This window comes from Thunnus albacares, chromosome 12, assembly GCF_914725855.1.
Source record: "Thunnus albacares chromosome 12, fThuAlb1.1, whole genome shotgun sequence".
Classification (NCBI taxonomy): Eukaryota; Metazoa; Chordata; class Actinopteri; order Scombriformes; family Scombridae; genus Thunnus; species Thunnus albacares.
In genome coordinates, this window is record NC_058117.1 from 9,037,352 (window position 1) to 9,056,595 (window position 19,244).

Below are 19,244 nucleotides of genomic sequence, written 5' to 3' on the forward strand. Positions count from 1 at the left end.
TGGGTTGAGTTTTTGCATCTTAACTTTTCAGAATGTGTCATTTGAATAAATGCTTAAAACCGTAAGAGATCAAATCCCCATGTATCCCTCCTGATTAATTCTCATTGGTAACCTAGGTAACGTACGTATATAACACTAGCAGTTAAGTTTGTCTGCGGTTTACAGCGCGTGTTAGATGATGGAGCTGATTAATGGATTAATGGAGGATTTATAGCTGTGGAGCACTGTGCTACATTAGTAAATGCAACCCGGGATGTTCCCTTGATATTTAGCACATAGCTATTAAAAACTATCGAGTAAATCAGCGTCTAATGACGGGCTGTCAGTAGGACCGTCTGTGCGTCACCACGCCCTCGCTGTGTTACGTCAGCCTTTACGCACGCGGATATATAAGTCTGAAACTTGAGTGTGCTTGCTGTGTGTTACAGCTGTCGACATCGTAGGGCAACACTGCATCCTTAAGGTAAACGCTTATGTGTCAGTGGGTGCTGAGACGTTCACATGTTTGCTGTTAAAGTTGTAAACCTGACATTATAATGGCGCCGCTGGGATCCTCATTTGACCTTTCAGTTTGAGTGCGTCCTTGCTCTGCGCTGTTCATTTTACAGCCTCAGATTTCTCCTCTATGACATATTTATGAATCATAAGTTTAATAGAGTTTAAGATGTTGACAAGCACCAGCATTGTGTGTCTTCATATGCACGAAAACGGCAGCCTGTTGTGTTATTATTTGCCTGAAAAATAATTCTTCCCCTTTCTTGCCTGTAACGGAAATGTCAAATGTGTTTTCTAAATCAAAGTAGTTATTCTTTTCACAGTTAGTCAAAAGCTAAAATGATAAAACGGTGTAATAACTTTTTATTTAGAACAATCTAAACTAACTAGAATGAGATATTTTTTTCCTCTTACAGGTTTTTCAAGATGGTTGTGCTTTCCAAAGAATATGGATATGTGGTCTTAACTGGTTTTGCCAGCATGCTGATGATTGGACACCTGGCCGTTAAAGTTGGCAAAGCCCGCAAGACGTACAACGTGCAGGTGAGCTGTTGTTGGTGCTCAGTTAGCAGATTATCGGAGATCAAACACCTCCATCTCCACTTTGTTAACATGCTTTCATGCCTGGACATGGAGCCTTTTTTTGGCTTTTGTAAAATGCTTTAAATTTCTTTGCTGTTGAAAGGTGCTCACCTATACAAATGAACTGTCTTTGTCTTGCAGTATCCTCAGATGTACAGTGACGACCCAGAAAATGGAAACATTTTCAACTGTATCCAGCGTGGACACCAAAACACGTAAGTATGAGCTGAATTACAACTCACACTGTTCATACTGATGTTTTGCACTAAGCTCTCATGATTCAAAGTACCATAACAATGGAAAAGGAGGTTTAAGTTAACATGCTGTTATCACCTCTCACTAGGCTGGAGGTCTACCCTGCCTTCCTTTTCTGTCTGGCTGTTGGTGGTTTACATTGTCCTGTAAGCTCAATTTTGCACTGTCATGCTCTACTCTGCTGTTGCACCATAATAATACTTCCAAATTATGCTGTTGAATACATGTCTTAATGCAGTTATTGCACACAATGAGAGTAATGTGACCATACCATGTAGAAATTCTGGGGAGAAATGTATAGTTTGCATGTCAAATCCTGATATGTTTGAGTGTGTTGCCTTTGCTTATCTTTGTGTGTGTGTGTGTGTGTGTGTGTGTGTGTGTGTGTGTGTCTGCTGTCACAGCGTCTCACCAGTGGACTTGGAGCTGTATGGATCATAAGCAGAGAGGTTTATGCGCATGGGTACGCTACAGGAGGTAAGATAATGTTAAACGGCTCTTTTTTTTCTGCTCTTTCATTATAAACGGATGTAGCATTTTAAGGCGCTATTATCATAATTCCCAATCAGATCCTAAAAAAAGAGTGAGGGGAGCATTTGGGAACATCGCTTTGGTTGGGATGATGCTGACCACCGCCCACTTTGGCTGTCACCTGTTGGGCTGGACGACACCACGGATGGGACTCCTCAGTCACAAGCAATGTTGCCAGTGAGAAGGAGGAGGAGGACTCAATCATTATTCTAATCATAGCCACTCAATATAAACCATATCTTGCAGAATGTGTGCTAATCTCTTGACCAATTTAACATTTGAAGTCAGGTGAAATTCATGTCGTCAGGTGACCTGACCAGTTCTGCACCCTGATTTTGAAGTTATAAATGAATAGACCACATGACTACTCATATCATGTAGTTTTCACATAAACAAATGAAGATGCTTTGAAAGGACATTTTTGGAGGGAAATTAGCCTATGTTTGATGGACTTTTGACAGAAATTACTCTACATTTTGCATTTCCTAAGCTGTTAAAGTCTGATATTGTACAACCATGAATAAGTGGAAATGGTTAGTCAGAAATACTGCTGTTGTGGGCTAAAACCCTCCATAATGACCTTTTTTTATTCTTGTATTAGAAATCCTTTCCAAGTCATTTAAAAACATGATTCATGTACTGACAATAAAGGTGTTGGTTCTAAAAAAGAGGACTTTGACTGATCATACTAATTTTATTAAATGTGGGTTGTAAATAATCTCTTGTTTTATTATCATTGGGAGTTGAATGAATGTACGGCCTTGTTAACATTGGGGTGTGTGTATGTGTATGAAAGGAGTGGCTTTCTTTAAACTGTGTAATTGTTCAAAGTCCACATTTCTTGTCTGGACAGGTGAATTTTCTACTTCTGTTGGGCGCAAACAAACAGCACTTAATCATATTTGACAGAAGAAACTGCCCCTTCACACAGGTAACAATGACTCAGCATGATGCTAAAGAACTCACCCACATACTGTAGCAGTAATGAACCAGCATCCCACCCTGCCAGCAATATAGTGGTTTCTGTTTTATTATCAAACAGGAAATTCTTCTATCAATAAGTTCTTATAGTCCACAATTCAATGGCATATTATCATACATCACTGTTGGCACTTAACAGCAGGGTAACTCAGAAATGACAGCAGGTAAAAACTGATGCAACAGCTCAGTTCTAGCACATTTGCATGATACTCCAGCTAATACAGATATACAGCTAACAATAACTTGTGAACTCCCCGATGCTGCTTCTCATTACCTAAACTTAAAGCATTAGAAAGACACAACCTGTGCAGAAACACATACATCCTTTATAAATACGAATTTTACAACACATTTAACAATAAAAGTGTGTTTTATCCTTACAGTTTACTCACATTAAAGTGTTTGTTTCGTGTAGCAGGGTCTCTTTTCAGTGTGCACGGCTGAATTACACATCAACAACAGGTTAACCAAATTCAAGTTTTTTTATACCAGCATTTGACATGATTAACACTTATAAGTACACATTAAAGGCTGAAACATTATATATCTCCCATGTATCAATTTGAAAAAATCTTACTTGAAAAACTCTGACTTGAATTTGTACAATTGAATGAGTGGCCTCCAAGGGAACCGGCATGTCAATTTTTCCAAAAATATGGCTTCTGAATTTTTAAAATCTCCTGATTTTTGTGTTGATTTTCTGTAAGACCCTTAGATGTCATTTTTAAGACAACCTGTGCAACCTGGCAGTTTGGTTTCAAAGTGCACTTCTTTAATATTTGGTCAGCTAAGGGATCCTAAATGATATTACTTATAGTAATAGTTTTGGGGCAACTTTCCAATGTGTCCTGAAGCACTTAATTTCCTCACTCTGTCTGTGTCTCACCATCGTATTCCTGAGGTTGTCTCTTAATTACAGTGGAGGACTTCATGCAACCTTGATCCACATTACCTCAGATGTCCCCTAGGGGGCATTGTGGCCATTCATGCCACATTAAAGTGCTGTGCATACTTAAGGAGTCAGTCAGGGGTGCAGAGGTACTATTTACTCGCCTTAGGAAAGAAAGCACACAAAAAGGTTCCCACCAGACTGAAGATCTCCGGAAGTTTAAAGGGAATGTGGAAAAAAGTTATGCAGAAATCTCCCATTTATGAATCCTTCTCATGGAACCACAGATAAATTTTTTATCACCGACCCAAATCTCTCAGTGACAGGGGAAAACTCATCCGCAGAGATGCAGCTGCATCCAGGCAGAGGCTTTACTCAGATCCTTGCTGGTCGTCCTTTGGTGTCTGCTTTGCTTCTGTTCTCTGAGTAGTGGAAGTGACAGAACGCTTCCATCAGTAGGTGTATCTGGAGAGTGGCGTGTCCTCCATCAAATCATCCTGGAGAAGATGGATACAACAAGATGAGTCTGCCAAGTGCATATATTAAGCTCAGTATAATATACAGTAACTTTAAAACAATAACCAAGCTCAGGAAAACATGTCAGAATACTAAATTCCAAAAAACAGAACATTAGGTCTACCAAAAAATGGTAAATTGTTAAGTGCAAAGGTAAAAAAATGGATCAAGGTGAATTATGTGATTGGTTTTACACAGAGCTCCTACGTTCACAGGGTTCCAGAGGCTCCATAGATATACTATAGTAGCCTATAGTATATAGATATATAGAGAATCAGGAGTTGTGAGACTAAACATATGAACTGGCCATTGATTTCTTTTTTATTTTTACATTTGTGTATATTCTGATTATCTCTCCTTGTAATGTATGTACTAATACATTTGATATTTGACATAGTGTAATATGTGTAATTAGCTGGGCCGCTGACCTTTGAGAATGATTAAACATTGACAGAAGAATGGAGAAGTTGTGCCCCAATGAGTTATACGTCATGTTTGATAATCTAAAAAAAGTTCACAGCTGACTTTCAAACCACCAGTCGAAGGGGAACTCAAAAATTTAGTGTTGCACTTGGAAAAAAAGTTGGACAACTTGCTCAGACAGATAAAAAAAGAAGGGTATAAATTGATGCTGCCAAAACATGATGAATTAAAATCTTTTCTGTAGGTCAAGCTCCAAAAAAGTTCCAAAAACACTGGATCCTACATTTCCAATAATGACACAGGATAGCATCTTTCATCAGACCCTCGCTTTCTGGTAAATGGCCACGTTTCAAATTCCACAAGGTCAGTTTGTAACCCAGCCTTTCTGTCAAGACATTTAAGTCAAAAAGCCCAAGCCAAGATAACCCTGATGACATCATCAAGGTTATTTTCTCAGACTTTATAAAGCTCCCTTGAGAGCCACTGATGACATTATACCACTGTTTTTCCAGGCTGAATAGTTCTCCTCATGACAAGTAAACTGACCTTAATGGTAAAAAAGAAACTGACCCTTTAATCACTGAAACAAAATCAAGGAGGGTATTTTTAACAACTTTACTATCCTGTAATGCATAAAGAAGTGTATCTTACCATGGGTAGATCCTGCAGTCGGTGGAACTCCGGGTGGTTGGTCCGCTGGCGGAACTTGAGGAAGAGGACGACAAAGACGATTGCAGTGGTGACAATAAAGACTGACAGCAGACCAGCAAGCAGGGGGTCTAGAGGGGAGCTTGAGCGGTAGCGGGGTCCCTTGAATTCTACATGACACGGAAACAGACACAAAAGAAAGGAAAGAAGCTGTTATAAATCTGAACACAACATAATTTAATTTAAGAGTGACTACTGTTTAAAACCATACTCCCTCACCTGCCCATCCCCTTACCTTCATCTCCAACATTAAGCTCAGATGGGACCTCCTGGTGTGTCGGTCCAACAGGGCCCGGGCCTGGAGCTGAGGTCAGAGGGCGTCCTGTGGTTGATGTTGTCTGTGCGGTGGCTGTTGTCAGTGCTTCAGACTGTGGCTGTGTGGAGGCGTGGGCTGTGGAGTTTGTATCCTGGGTTGGCTGAGATGAAAAGGCGGTGAGGGGGTTTGTGGTCAGGGAGGCTCTGCCTTCAGTGGTTGAAACGTGCTGTTGAGGGGTGGTGCTCTGTACGGTCGGTGTGGATGAAAGGCTGTTTGGAGCAGCTGAAAGTGGGGATGTGAGGGCAGTGCTGTGTCAATTCAAAACAATACAGAGAATTTTTCAAAGGAAGTGAACCATACACACAGCAGCCAGAGGTAACTGTACACCACCCTGCTCATGAAAATGGATCACTCACACAGACATTAAAGCTTCTTTACAAAAATGATTTTGTCTTCTTCTGTCCTGCAGTAGCCACAATGGCAATAACCTGTTTTCATGCATCAGATCAACCAGCATGGTGGTGGATATCACACTTTGTTTACTGCTGCAGTGAGTCACTGTTCCAGTTTTGCAATGGCAGCTTCAGACTTCCACACAAACCATCTTGAACATCATTTTGGTTTTGGCACTGGAGAGTCAGCTTAAATCACATAACTTAATAGACATTAAAGGAATGACTTGTTGTTTGATCAAACATTGGAATGACTTGACTTGACTAGACATACTTGTAAGGGGCAGTCTTGGGTGGTGTTTTATTATAATGCATGTAGGACTGCATTTTACTTCATTAGGAGCAAAAACACCTTAAAAAATAATACAATCCAAATCAACAACGTAAATTACAGTCTCAAAAACTGCCATATTCAGATGAACCAACACCACTCTGACACACTAGAGCTGCAACAATTAGTCTATTAATCAATTAGTCAATTCTCAAATGTAAATATTTTCTGTTTTCTGACTTGTTTATGATAGTTAGGGCTCTGGGAACTTGTGATGGGCATTTTCCACAATTTTCTGACTTTTTACAGACCAAACAATGAATTGATTAATCAAGAAAATCATCAGCAGTTATATTGATCATGAAAATAATTGTTAGTAGCAGCACCAGTTACAACAGTTAAAAATAAGTTTCACAAAGCTAGTATTTTTTACAGGACTGTTGTACTGAGTTTCCGTTTTTCTTGCTCCACATTGCTTCATTGTTTTGATTAAAGTTTTTATTTTCTCTATAAATCAATTAAATATACAGCACCAGTCAAAAGTCTGAACACACTTTCCCAATCAAGAAAATGGGAAGTTGTGTCGAAACTTTTGACTGGTGCTATATGTTCAGATGGTAACACTTCCTTTCACTGCCTTTTCCCACTTTCAACATGGGTACAGTCTCACCTTACTTTAAACATGTGTGGCTGTTTACATCAAGTTTGACAGCTCATGGTGACAGCTGTGCAGGGGGGGTTGGGAAACATCGTAAATGTGCATGGTGTAATTACCAGTCAGACTACACCTCTGCAGTTCGTGTGCAGGATAGAATGAAAGAGACACGCAGTCATTGGATGCTCCTGAGGACAAAACGGCCAAATGAAAATGGCAAAGTATTGTCTATGAGCTGACAGGCAGTTTAGCAACAACATCCTAATATCCTAGTGATGACAGCAGCTTGAGAGGGGGCAGGAGAGTGCAATCTGGATATTGTTTGTTATTTCCGAGCAGCTCAAAGAGGCAACACAGCATCAGCTGATGAGGTTATATTTATCTGATCTATAAAAGGAAATCTCTTAAAACAGGTTACGACACACATTCTCAATCTCAGACCAATCACGTGGAGGTCAGGGGGGAGACTACGCTCCTGCTGGCACTGGAGCTGATTCTGAGGAAAGCGTCTGTGTTTGCAAACAGGCGGCTTTCAGTGTGTGGGATGTTTATTTTAAGACTCTGGACAAAGTAAATAGACTGGACTGGAAAATTATAGATGCACAGTTATAAAAATATGGAGTAAATGTTGGGCTTCATTTATTTTTCAGTTATTAGTGGGTCTCGAAAGGATGCATAACAGGGCATGCCGGTTTGTCTTGATTACCTGATGGAGAGGTGGTACCAGGCTGAGCAGTCATGACAACTGTTACATTCACGTGTTGAGATGGAGCCGCTGCAGAGCTCGGGGCCAATGTGTGCATTGTGTGCGTTGTGTACATCGTGTGCGTCGTGTGCACTGCATTTGTCGCAGTTTCTGAATGGATTGTCCCTTCGATCTTGGTAATGGTTGTGGTTTCAGCTGAGGTTTCATCCCTGGCTGCAGGATTATGTGTCTGCTGTGGGACCTCGTTCCCAGGATTCTCTGTCAGGTCAGGAGATGCTGTGAAGTCAGCATGACTTGGGAAGGCAGCCAGGGTGAGGACAGGAGGCAAAGCACTGCTCTGACCTGTAAAATACATTTATTTTATCATTATAAAGCATATTATCTTCAAGAATAGTGTAGGGCTGCAGCTAATGATTATGGATGTTTTCAATTTATCTGCTGATTATTTTTTCAGTTAATCTATAAAGCACTGTGTCTATAAAATGTCAGAAAATTACCTCTCACAATTTCCCAGAGCAGAATTGAAATGGCTTGTTTTGTCTGACCAAAGATATTAAATTTACTATCATAAAGGAGAAGAACATCAGAAAATTGTCACACTGGAAAAGCTGAAACCAAATAATTTGTGGTATTTCTGTGTGGAAAATTACTCATTTTCAACATTTTTTTTTTTTGTCAGTTCTCAAATTTATTGACCAATAAAGTAATAATAACCAGACACATATTGCAATTTCAATTTTAAACTATGGGGGCTGATTGCACTTTTGAGGGTTATTAATTTTGCATTCAGTGTCCTGCATTAAATGAAGTTAATCGTGAAAATGAGTCTAAATGAAGCATTCATGTGGCTAAAAAGTTCTAATAAATAAATAGGAGGCTGGTGGACACAAATATACTAAAATGAGTCAAGGAGTGACACATAGAGAAAGAAATGCTCACCTCGATCAACACTTTGATAAGAAAAGCAGAATTATCGTCGAACATTCTGCACAGATGCTCAGTGGACTGTATTAAGTTGCTAAAAGGACTAAACATAATTGAATTTTGATAAAATGAACCAAATACCCTGCATGAACTTTCACTATATCAATAGACCTTCGAGAGCATCATGTGCTGAATCAATAACGAGTCCAATTCACGTCAGCAGGATGTCAAGTCTATCCACATCAAACCCAACCCACCCCCCCCACCCCCCACCCCTCCACACACACACACACACACACCCTACCTCTTGTCTGCGATGAGCCGGTAAGGACCACCAACACGCAAAACACCAAATTAATTTCAAATTTCATCTCACTCGTGGCTTTCCCCTGGAGATCACAAGAAAACTGGACTGAGTGGGCTCTCCACAGCAGCTCTGTTCTTTCGTTCTGAGGTTGTTTCCGTTACGTGATTTGACAGGGCACATCATCAGCGCTAAAAATATCCTGAGGGAGTCGGGCAGAAGAGAAGTAGGGGTGGGGCAGCATGTCTGGCTGCAAGCAGGCGGCGGTGGGAGCAGCAGAGACACACGCGTCTTTACTCCGAAGAGCAAAGAAATGTCACAGATCCCACTGCAAATTCATCTTTCACTTCCAGCTTCGTGTTTTTCTTCCTTCACAGTAACTCATCTCTGCATCTGTTCCTCTGAAAAGCATCAGTTCGCACTCACCGTTGCTCAGCTGTGGAGGGCTGATGGCGCACTCCAATCAGATGCCAGTGCGTCAGAGACGCAGTTGTCTGCGTCAGGAGCGCCTGTTGTAGAGCGTTGTGGCACACACTATCAAGCTGTGGGCACTTTGACTGTGTTCTTTATGAATGTAGGCTTGGTGCTGAGATTGGTTTATAGACATTAAACGGTGACAGTGTATAGGTGTCAGTGTTTGCTGGTGGTAATGTGAGGCAACAACTTTTCAGTCCCCACAGAGGTCAGTATGTCGTCATGCCTGAGCGCACTGCCCACACGTGTACTGTATGGACAGCTGAATGACCCGCTGCGTCCTCTGTCAGCCTGCTTTAGAGGACAGTGTACGCTCGTTTTAAGTCATTAGTTTTTACCCATCAGCCTTTAATTTCTAAAGGATATCCAGAGGCAACAGGAAGAGACCTTCACGTTGAGCCAGATGGAGCCTCCAGCCAATCCGGGAGACGGCCCGGTGGAGTTGGAGTTAACCGTGGAGAATGTGGAGTCGGTGAGTTACTTGTGAATATTCAGCCACTTCACTGAATGACTGTAGATTGAATGAGGCCCACAGATGCAGCTTCTGCTACTCCACTCAAAAAACAGCCGCTGATTTCAGTATTAAAAAAAGAGTTGCAGCATCATCTCATATTTTATACAATAACTTGACTAACAGTAAAACAATGGCGGCGTATAAAGGTAAACTGCATTTGTTAATTGTAGTCTAACATAGGGAGATTAGGTTCTCTGGACCTTTTGTAACATGATACCAGCTATAAGCATATGCTGTCCTAATAATAACTAACACCATGTGCTTTGGATTAGTTGCTATGACAACACATTTTTTTTTACTCTATTCAAACAGCTGGTCATCTAACATGCATGATTATTAATGTTAGTTGTAAGTGCAGCTCTGCAATTAAATTTAAAATGACTTTTGTGTACCCGTCACACAAGATAAAACACATATGCACGTGTTTATTGTGACTACCATACCTCCCCAATCCAAATACATAGGAAATATGTGAATATTGATTGATTATTAAACTTGATAATGATTTTTGATTCATTACCATACTTTTTATTGAAGTGTTCCCTCTGCTTTGGCTCTTCTCTCCTCCTGCAGGCCCTCTACCAGCTGTACTTTGACCCAGACATGGAGCGTAAGAATGTGGCCCAGAAGTGGCTGACCCAAGCCCAGGCGTCTGCACAGGCATGGCAGTTCTGCTGGGTCCTGCTCAGCCCTGACAAGGTCTGTTTGTGTGCGCTTGCTTGAAACATCTATACTATTGCACACTCATCTGCTACTAAGGCTGTGTGCTGAGTTTAAAGCGGGTGTTGCAGTATCTGTTACAATATCTTCATGCTGCAGTGTGAATCTATCTCTTTAAAGCTCCCAGAGGTTCAGTTTTTTGGCGCCAGCACCCTCCACACCAAGATCTCCCGTCACTGGAGCGACCTCCCCACAGACCAGCACGAGAGCCTGAGGATGCAGCTCCTCTCCCACATTTTGCACTTCTCCTCTGGGCCCAAGATGGTGCTGACTAGGCTGTGTGTAGCCCTGGCATCTATGGCTCTTAATTTAATTCCCCAAGCTTGGTCCCAGCCGGTGGCAGACATGGTGAGAGCCTTCCAGCCACAGAAACCTGAACCTGAAGGCGGCTCTGGTGCAGAGGCCACACAGGACCCTCAGGCGCACTGCCTCGCACTGCTGGAGCTCCTCACCGTACTTCCAGAGGAGTTCCAGAGCAGCCGGCTGGTTCAAGCTCGACGAGCCCAGCTGAGGGAAGCCCTGGCTGGGGAGTGGACGGTGGTGTGTCCCATGCTGCGTCAGCTGCTCCAAAGCCAGGACTCGTCGAACCAGGTGAAGGAGAAGGTGCTCCGCTGCCTGTCCAGCTGGGTGGGGCTGGACGTGCCGTTGGGGGAGAGCCAGGAGCTGGTCCAGGACTGTTTCACCGCACTGTCCAACCCAGAGCTGTTTGACACAGCTGTTGAGACGATAGTTAACGCCATCTCACAGCCTGACTGCCAGAGGTGAGATACGTACTGGGTTTATATAAATAAAATTGAATTGACTTGACTCATAGTCAACTTTCATATGTGAATCAATATGATTACATGTGAGGTAGCACAATCATGTGTGTGCAGGTACATCGATGCTCTGGTGAACCTGATGCCTCTGGTGTTGGGTCTCCATGACCAGCTGAAGACGGCGGCTCAGGACAGGGACATGGAGATCTCACATGGTATCTGTCGTATTGCCGTCGCTATGGGGGAAACTCACTCCAGGTACACAAGGATGCGCACACAACCCCATCTATCACCTATATCGATCACCCTCAATATATGGCTTTTATTTCTTAATTTGGATCGTTGTGTTTGCGTATGACAGGGTTTTGTTGGAACAGGTGGAGCACTGGCAAGAGTATCTGGCCTTGGTCAACATGATTCTGTTCTGTACTGGTATCCCAGGGCACTACCCAGTCAGTGAGACCACCAGTTCCCTTACACTCACCTTCTGGTACACTCTGCAGGTATGAATTATGCTGGAATGATTTTACTTTCTGTGTGAAATATCTTTTGCTTGCAGTTCAGTAAGTCAGACATTTGTTATTATGTAACTCTCTAAAAATGGATCTAGATGCAATCACTGGTTTCCTCTCTCATTATTTCCTGCCTGTTCAGGATGACATCTTGTCATTTGAGGAGGAGAAGCAGGCCGTTTACTTGCAGGTCTACCGGCCAGTTTACTTCCAACTGGTGGACGTGTTGCTACATAAATCCCACTATCCCTCCCAGGAGGAGTACACATCCTGGTCCTCTGATGACAAGGAGCAGTTTAGAATCTACAGGTAAGACGGGAAATTAAAGAAGGTTTTTAAGGAGCTCTGACTAGATTTTTGTCCACTCACACTACAAACAAAAAGTAAATCTACACACAGTTTCTTTATTACACCATTAACTCCCACTCTAACTTGTTCTTTCACACGGTTGATTCAAATTGAGTTTTGATTTCCAGAGATGTTTATGTGTATTTTTTGCATTTCAGAGTGGACATCTCTGACACTCTGATGTACGTCTATGAAATGTTGGGGGCAGAGCTGCTCAGTAACCTCTATGACAGGCTGGGCGGGCAGCTGATGGACCCCCAACAGTCAGCAGTATGGCAGGTAATGTAATCCCATGAAAACACTTACTGTGAAAATTAAATGCATGTTCAGACAGTGTTTATAATGTGTGATCATGAACCTGTTTTCATAAACATAAGCTATCAGAATATTTTTACACAGCAAATCTGTTTTTCTCATGTGAATTTTCCCATTCCTTTCTTAGTTTGTAGAACTGTGCATGCCTAACACCTTCTGATTGTGTTTCCTCCTCCTCTTCACATGATCTAATATCATGCTTTCTCCTTTTCAAGGACACAGAAGCCTTATTATTTGGCTTCCAGTCCATTGCTGAGACCATAGATGTAAACTACTCTGATGTTATCCCTGGTCTTATTGGCCTCATCCCTAGAATCAACATCAGCAACGTTATGCTGGCCGACACTGTCATGTACACAATAGGTAACTTTTTTGTAATTACTTATGTTATATATTTCTTTCCTACTACTACTTTACTTTAACTTAAAAGTATAATGGTAGGGAAAGGAGCCAGTTAGTTTGAAACACCAAACTGTCAAAATTTACACCAAATTATTACTAATTTAGCTTTTATAGCAATAGACTTTCATTTTTGTGTTTGAACTGTAACAAACACATTTTAATTTAAGTTTCCATGTCTTCCTTCTGCTTTTCCTCTGTTGCCCAGGATCCCTGGCTGAGTGGCTGGCAGACCACCCAGTGATGCTTGGTGGCATTTTACCCATGGTGCTCCAGGGTCTTGTGAAGGCCGAGCTGTCTGTGTCCAGCGTATCAACTCTGAAGAGGATCTGCAGGGAGTGTCGGCACGACCTCGGCCCCTACGCTCAGGACATACTGACTGTGTCTCAGGTCAGACACACAGCTTTATCTGTAAAGGTGCTTTGTGCATTTTAAACACTGGTGTGTATTGTTTTGTAAACTTACTGACACTTTTTCTGTAGGATGTGCTGGTTAAAGAAATCCATAAGGTGAGTAAACAGCCTTCAACATTTAACAGTTCCGTCTTATCCTGGAAACATTAGTGCACCAACTGTATCTTTGAGGACAGCATTTATGATGTGTACTGTATGTTTGTGTGTGTCTGTGTGCAGAGCAGCCAGTGCATGTGGCTCATGCAGGCTCTGGGTTTCCTGCTGTCCGCTCTGCCGGTAGAGGAGATTCTGGGCAGACTCCACTCGCTCATCACCCCTCACGTCCAGCAGCTGGATACACTGGCCCAGCAGGAGGTACATCAAAAGAACTTCATGCAATTCAGACAGCAAACTCAGTGAACGTAAAATAATAACTGTAGCAGAGGTGGTGGTGACCAAGTACAAACTATATATTATACTTGAAATAAAATTGTATTTAACTTTACTACTTTTAAGTGTATTATTCCTCTTGTAGTACTTCACTGTACTTATAAAGTAAGTGTACAAAAAAGCAGCACTGTTTCAATTGTAATAATTATGCTTTAATCAATATAAATAAAGGTCTGTAGTCTGTGTTCAGTATAACATTAGAGTAGAGGTATTCAAGTACACTTACTGTACAATAACTAAACAGTCAATACCAGTTAAGTTGTTATTAAATGTATTCTTAGCGCATTTCACACATCGCAATGTAAATATTTTACAATAAATAAAATTAATAAAAAATGAATAATAAAATGTCACTAATACTCAGGTTGTTGATTGCAGTACAAATCAATTCAATATAGTAATTTTAATAATAATATAATTATACTGCAAGTAAAATTGAATATATTTAAATATTGATAATGGATTATCTTTCAAAGCAACAATTGTTACAATTTTAAGATTTATGTAATACATACTGTGCAAAATGTCTATATTAATTAAAAGTATACTCAATATAAGTAATACTACCTCAATTGTAAATATCGTGTCACATTGTGCACACTTGAGATCTAGATAATGTGGAGCACAGTTATGAGAGTGCAGATAAAATACATTTTAATGAGCTAACTGACACTCTTAGCCAAGTGTTGACTGTCTCTGACACAAGCGACTTTCTTTTATAGCAGCATTTTTGCATCTGCAAACACTGACACAACTTTTACAATAACTACGGTAAAATTGCTCCTTGCTCTCTCTATTTCCTTCACATTTGATCTTTGTCTTCTATGGATGCTGTCACCACAAGACATCTACTGTTCATTTCAGACTCTCCACGTTCTCTCTCTCTACAGCCTGATCCCACTAACAAACAGTCCATCATCCACATCCTGGGGATGCTGTCCAGTCTCTTTACTACTCTGGACATCAACAGACAGGCAGACGGTGTAGAGGGAGCAGTCAACCCCAGACTCACACCCTCCCAGACCACACGCAACCCAGTAAGTTCATGTTGTAGTGATCACATACGATACCTTTGTGGAAATTATTTACTTATGCTCATAGGTGCCACAAATCCTGTCTCATGTACTGTATTATTTATCCTCAGTACTGAGCCAGGAAATAAACCTCATCCTATATCAACTGTTTCTTAATAATTAAGTCATTTGTGGTTTTATCCTCAGAACTGACATTGTGCATCATTTCCCCTGAGCATGCAAAATGTTTATATGTTCTGCAAAAAAACAACTTCATAGATAACAAGTAACATTTTTTGTATTAATATTAAATGTAATTAAATCAATTATTCTGCCCATAAAATATTCCAGCGATTCCTACCTACCTGTAGTATTTATAGCTTTGGAGCGCCACAACAATGAATATCTTGCATTATATAAAAGATAATACAAATAAATATCAGGAACATGAAGGCCACTGTTGTCTCTAGTGTTCTACTGTTTTTTATGGTTACAAATACCCTCCTCCCTACCCCATGAGGATAACAGAGAGATTGTTCATCTTTTTACATTTTATCAAATTGATTGCAGGAGTCCTGGATGTTTGTTTGATGTATGTAGAATTTGATTAACTTAAAATAATATAATCCGGATAAAGAATTAGCTTTGAATTAATGACCTGGAATGGTAATTTCTGTACTCTAATTGCACAGGCAAGAGTCTCTAGCGCCAAAATGATCAGGCTGGTGATAATGGGCACCCCTTCCTTGTGGATTGAATAAATTGGAAAGGCTCAGAAATCAATCCACTAGTGACGGAGGCAGCTGGTTTATTTTAGAAGGGATTAATCTATTGCAAGCATGTCAGTCCAAACCCATAAAATCCACTAAGTTTGTATATATTAATGTACAACTGACACCAAATTGTATTTCAATTTTTTAGGTTGTGGTTGTGCTACAGCAAGTGTTCACGTTGATCCAGACCGTCCTCAGCAAATGGCTCGATGACTCAGAGGTAGTCGAGGTAGGAGGGTTTTTACTGCTTGCAAAAATATGTATGTGTATGGTGTTATGTGTGTGTCTGTGCATGTATGATTTGTGTGTGTGTGTGTGTAGTGATTCACACCTGCTCACATTACTCCCTTTTCCCCCCTCCAGGCAGTGTGTGGGGTATTTGAAAAGTCAGTTCGAACCCTCCTACATGATTTTGGGCCCATGGTGGCTCAGCTGAGTGAGATGCTGGGGCAGATCTATAGTGCCTTCCCACAAGCCTCAGCTCTGGACCTGGCACGTCAGGTACACCTCCACAGATCAGAGCCTGAATAAAAGCATTATCCCTCGAAATGTAATGAAGACTCCAACATGCCTTTGGGCTCACATGTCATTCTTTCTTTCTTTTTTTTTAGATGGTTCTCATATTTGCAGGAGAGGAACATCACATGTCTTCCATTAAAAGCCTTATTATAGTATTGACTTCTGCTACACTCACCATATTTCAACAAGGTAATATTGTTTACGGCTGCAGATAAATATCACTTTATTTATTTTTGGACACACAGTAGCTTTGTCTTCATTTCATTTTGTGTTTATTTTCCAGGTCCAAGGGATCATCCTGATATAGCAGAATCATTTATGCACCTTCATGCTCAGGTTGGTTGAACACACTTGTCCATCTTTATGCACTTCTGCATCACACAGAGTAATTAGCCTCAATATTTTGTGTGTTCTTCACTGTTAGATTCTTAAAAGGAAGCCTGATTTGTACCTGTCTGATGAGCTGGATGTTAAAGCGCTGTTTTACTGTGGTGAGTATAAATACATTTTTGTCTGTATACGTGTCATTGCCACGGATATGACTCAGATATTTAATACATATTTCCAGAATTAAACTGTCTCCACCCTTTGAGGATTAGTAAATTCCAAAAAAAAGTGTGTCAAAACTGATTATAATGCATGGTGTGTTAAGATTTTTATCCCTTCTACATGTTTCGTGTAATGCAATGTTACCCATTAGCTTGAAAATTTGTTATAAACAGCCAATTGCACTCATTTAAAAATCTTTTGTTTCTTCTTTGTTTTATCCAGGGATTCTATCACTTAAATTTCCAGAGACACCCACAGTAAAAGCTGCCAGTATGTTCTTTGTAAGTTGAGACAGAAGCATGCAAGATTTAATTTTATACCGTCATTTGTGTTTAATTTCAACTCATCAGCTCATAAAGTCTTGTGATTTCTGCCTTATCTCTGGCAGACAGAGCTGTTGCCTCGTTGTAAAGACATGCCATCTCTAGGTGAAGTGCTGCAGAGTGACGGGAAGCTCCTGACAGAGACTGTACTCCAGGTGAACCAGACTTTAGACAAGACACAATATGATAAGTAGATTTTTTTAATCATCAGTCCCATGTGTAAAGAAATTATGATTCATCATTAAAATCATTTCAGAGAATACCCACCCAGTCTTTTGTAAACTAATTATCAGCTTAGAGTTCAAATCCAGTGCATGTATTTTATCCCTGAGATTTAGTCTAATATAAAACTGTCATCAAACTGTCTACTGATGGTATTACACTGTGTTTTTATTGCTGTCTCAGGCAGTTGGAGGCGGGTCTCCTCGCAGTCTGACAGAGCACTTCTCTGAAGTGTTGCTGAGTCTAAACAGACACTGTCCTGCCCTGCTGTCCCAGTGGCTCAAAGAAACACTCCAGGCGCCAGGGTTCCCCTCTGCCCAGGTCTCCACAGAGCAGAAACACACCTTCAGTCAGCAGCTTCTAAGGTAATAAAAACCCAATATTGAGAATAGGTGACACAAACACACAAAACTGTTTTCATTTTCATATGCAGTCTCCAAAATGTGTTCTCAAAACTCTGCACACGTCTTAATATAAAATACTGCAAAGAAAAACTCACTCAAAAGATCAAAATAACAAACACAGTGCATCAATTTCAATGTTGTCACGACTGCAGTGATTTCATCAGAGTTCAACTTAAACATGACATTATGTAGTGCTTGTAATTTTTTGAAATGCCACACTTTCAGGAAGAGAGCCCATATTGTTATTGTTGGCTGGGCTTGAAACACTGCACTGCAGCTTTTTTTCTCTATTTTAGGTCATAGGTAACCCGGTATCTACTTATCTATCTTTACATGTGGCTTCCTGCTGAGTACAGAGTCAAAAATGTTGTACCTCACATATTCTCACAATGAATGAGCTGACACAACAGAAACAGATTTCTCTTCATTAGGGAAAAGCCCAGAAATATTGAGCTGACTGTCAGCTGCATTTGTATTAAGTATTTTGCAAATCATGTTTTCTGTGATTGCTGTGAAAAGAACAAGGAAGTTAAGCTAATGCATTTGAAGTTATGAATTCTGCGTTTGCTGTCTTCAAACATAGTTGGTAAAAGTGCGTCAAATCAATGGAGAAAATATCAACAAAAAGCATGCATGTCATAATTAGCGGTAATAATGTTAATACTGCACAGCTTTTAACACCCTTTATATTTCCACTCTTAATGGCTGTAACGTTTTCCATATTATTGGATGGTGTTCTCACTTTAAGCATAGGATATAAAATACATCACAAATCATTGACTTGGATGACAGATTTGTGCCGAAGTGACACAAATTGGTGTTTCTTCCCAGGGAGCAAACCAACAAGCACCGCGTTAAGGAGATTGTGAGGGAGTTCTCGCTGCTCTGCCGAGGCCTGCAGGGGTCTGGATACTCGGATTACTAGCCTGAGCTGCTAGTTTTGCATCTCACCTTTCCTTGCAGACAGGGAAAAAGTGACCCCCCCCCCCCCCCCCCCCCTCCAAAATAAAACCCCCATCTGAAGCTGTTTCAGGGACAAATGGAGCCAAATAGGACTGCTCACATGGGGAGGTGACACTGGACTCAACAACCATGATACTTGGACTGAACCAAAGCAGAAACACAGACTGAGCGGACTGTGAAAATTGCTAATATTAGCATGAGTGGGCTTTGTGCAACATGTTTTTTTAATAAAACACCATTGTCAGTTTGAAAGCAGCAGAACGAAAAATAAGTGTCATGGTAACAGTTAGTGTCCCTTCTTTATCCCCAGATGTGACGTACATGGATTCAAAAGAGAAACTTTAAAAAAAAACAAAAAAAAAAAACACTAATAAACAATTTGTTGCAGCTGCATGAGCAACTGTGTGTGTGTTCACTTATTTATTGTTTCTCTTCTGTTGTATACTGTTTGTAGATCATATTCACACATTATCAAAATATAGAAACCCCCTCCCCCCCCATCAATCCCACCCGAGCCAGGCTTCTTCTTCTCTCTGCTACAAAGGAGAGCCTTTTTAAAAATGTGACGTCGTTACATTATATAGCTTAGAACTCTTGTACACATATACTTCTGCTAATATATCATAAAACAATTTCATCACTTCCACA

General features: G+C 40.7%; 3 protein-coding genes across 4 annotated transcripts; 2 read left to right on the forward strand and 1 right to left on the reverse strand.

The window, feature by feature from the left end:
* The first annotated feature begins 339 nt into the window (after positions 1-339).
* Positions 340-2,533, forward strand: mgst3a (microsomal glutathione S-transferase 3a). The gene is made up of 6 exons (XM_044367146.1): positions 340-463; positions 912-1,038; positions 1,219-1,292; positions 1,421-1,478; positions 1,737-1,809; positions 1,902-2,533. The coding sequence occupies exons 2-6, from the start codon at positions 922-924 to the stop codon at positions 2,042-2,044; spliced, it is 465 nt and encodes a 154-aa protein (XP_044223081.1). The 5' UTR covers positions 340-463; positions 912-921; the 3' UTR covers positions 2,045-2,533.
* On the reverse strand, positions 2,331-9,375 carry LOC122993196 (mucin-5AC-like). Its single transcript, XM_044367145.1, has 5 exons — positions 8,949-9,375; positions 7,721-8,062; positions 5,616-5,918; positions 5,324-5,490; positions 2,331-4,230 (listed from the first exon to the last, which is right to left on the reverse strand). Exons 1-5 carry the CDS (start codon positions 9,013-9,015, stop codon positions 4,186-4,188), a joined length of 924 nt encoding a protein of 307 aa, XP_044223080.1. The 5' UTR covers positions 9,016-9,375; the 3' UTR covers positions 2,331-4,185.
* LOC122993194 (importin-13-like) lies at positions 8,918-18,624 on the forward strand. Of its 2 annotated transcripts, none has more exons than XM_044367142.1 (22): positions 8,918-8,968; positions 9,784-9,894; positions 10,510-10,635; positions 10,777-11,417; positions 11,532-11,672; positions 11,776-11,917; positions 12,069-12,235; positions 12,433-12,553; positions 12,805-12,952; positions 13,197-13,378; positions 13,471-13,497; positions 13,621-13,755; positions 14,721-14,867; positions 15,765-15,845; positions 15,980-16,117; positions 16,228-16,324; positions 16,419-16,471; positions 16,560-16,626; positions 16,907-16,965; positions 17,073-17,162; positions 17,413-17,594; positions 18,465-18,624. In XM_044367142.1, the coding sequence occupies exons 2-22, from the start codon at positions 9,826-9,828 to the stop codon at positions 18,556-18,558; spliced, it is 2,907 nt and encodes a 968-aa protein (XP_044223077.1). In that variant the 5' UTR covers positions 8,918-8,968; positions 9,784-9,825; the 3' UTR covers positions 18,559-18,624. The 2 variants fall into 2 exon arrangements, with proteins under 2 accessions (XP_044223077.1, XP_044223076.1); XM_044367141.1 differs by lacking the exon at positions 8,918-8,968 and adding an exon at positions 9,539-9,630.
* The last annotated feature ends 620 nt before the right edge of the window (positions 18,625-19,244 follow it).

Coding starts and splice junctions, on each gene's coding strand:
- mgst3a (XM_044367146.1), top strand. CDS start 922: ATGGTTGTGCTTTCCAAAGAATATGGATATGTGGTCTTAACTGGTTTT. Junction 1,039..1,218: donor GCAAGACGTACAACGTGCAG/GTGAGCTGTTGT, acceptor TTTGTCTTGCAG/TATCCTCAGATGTACAGTGA. Junction 1,293..1,420: donor CAGCGTGGACACCAAAACAC/GTAAGTATGAGC, acceptor ACCTCTCACTAG/GCTGGAGGTCTACCCTGCCT.
- LOC122993196 (XM_044367145.1), bottom strand. CDS start 9,015: ATGAAATTTGAAATTAATTTGGTGTTTTGCGTGTTGGTGGTCCTTACC. Junction 8,063..8,948: donor CGGCTCATCGCAGACAAGAG/GTAGGGTGTGTG, acceptor TGTATTTTACAG/GTCAGAGCAGTGCTTTGCCT. Junction 5,919..7,720: donor TGGTACCACCTCTCCATCAG/GTAATCAAGACA, acceptor CCCCACTTTCAG/CTGCTCCAAACAGCCTTTCA.
- LOC122993194 (XM_044367142.1), top strand. CDS start 9,826: ATGGAGCCTCCAGCCAATCCGGGAGACGGCCCGGTGGAGTTGGAGTTA. Junction 15,846..15,979: donor ATGACTCAGAGGTAGTCGAG/GTAGGAGGGTTT, acceptor TCCCCCCTCCAG/GCAGTGTGTGGGGTATTTGA. Junction 16,325..16,418: donor ACTCACCATATTTCAACAAG/GTAATATTGTTT, acceptor TTTATTTTCCAG/GTCCAAGGGATCATCCTGAT.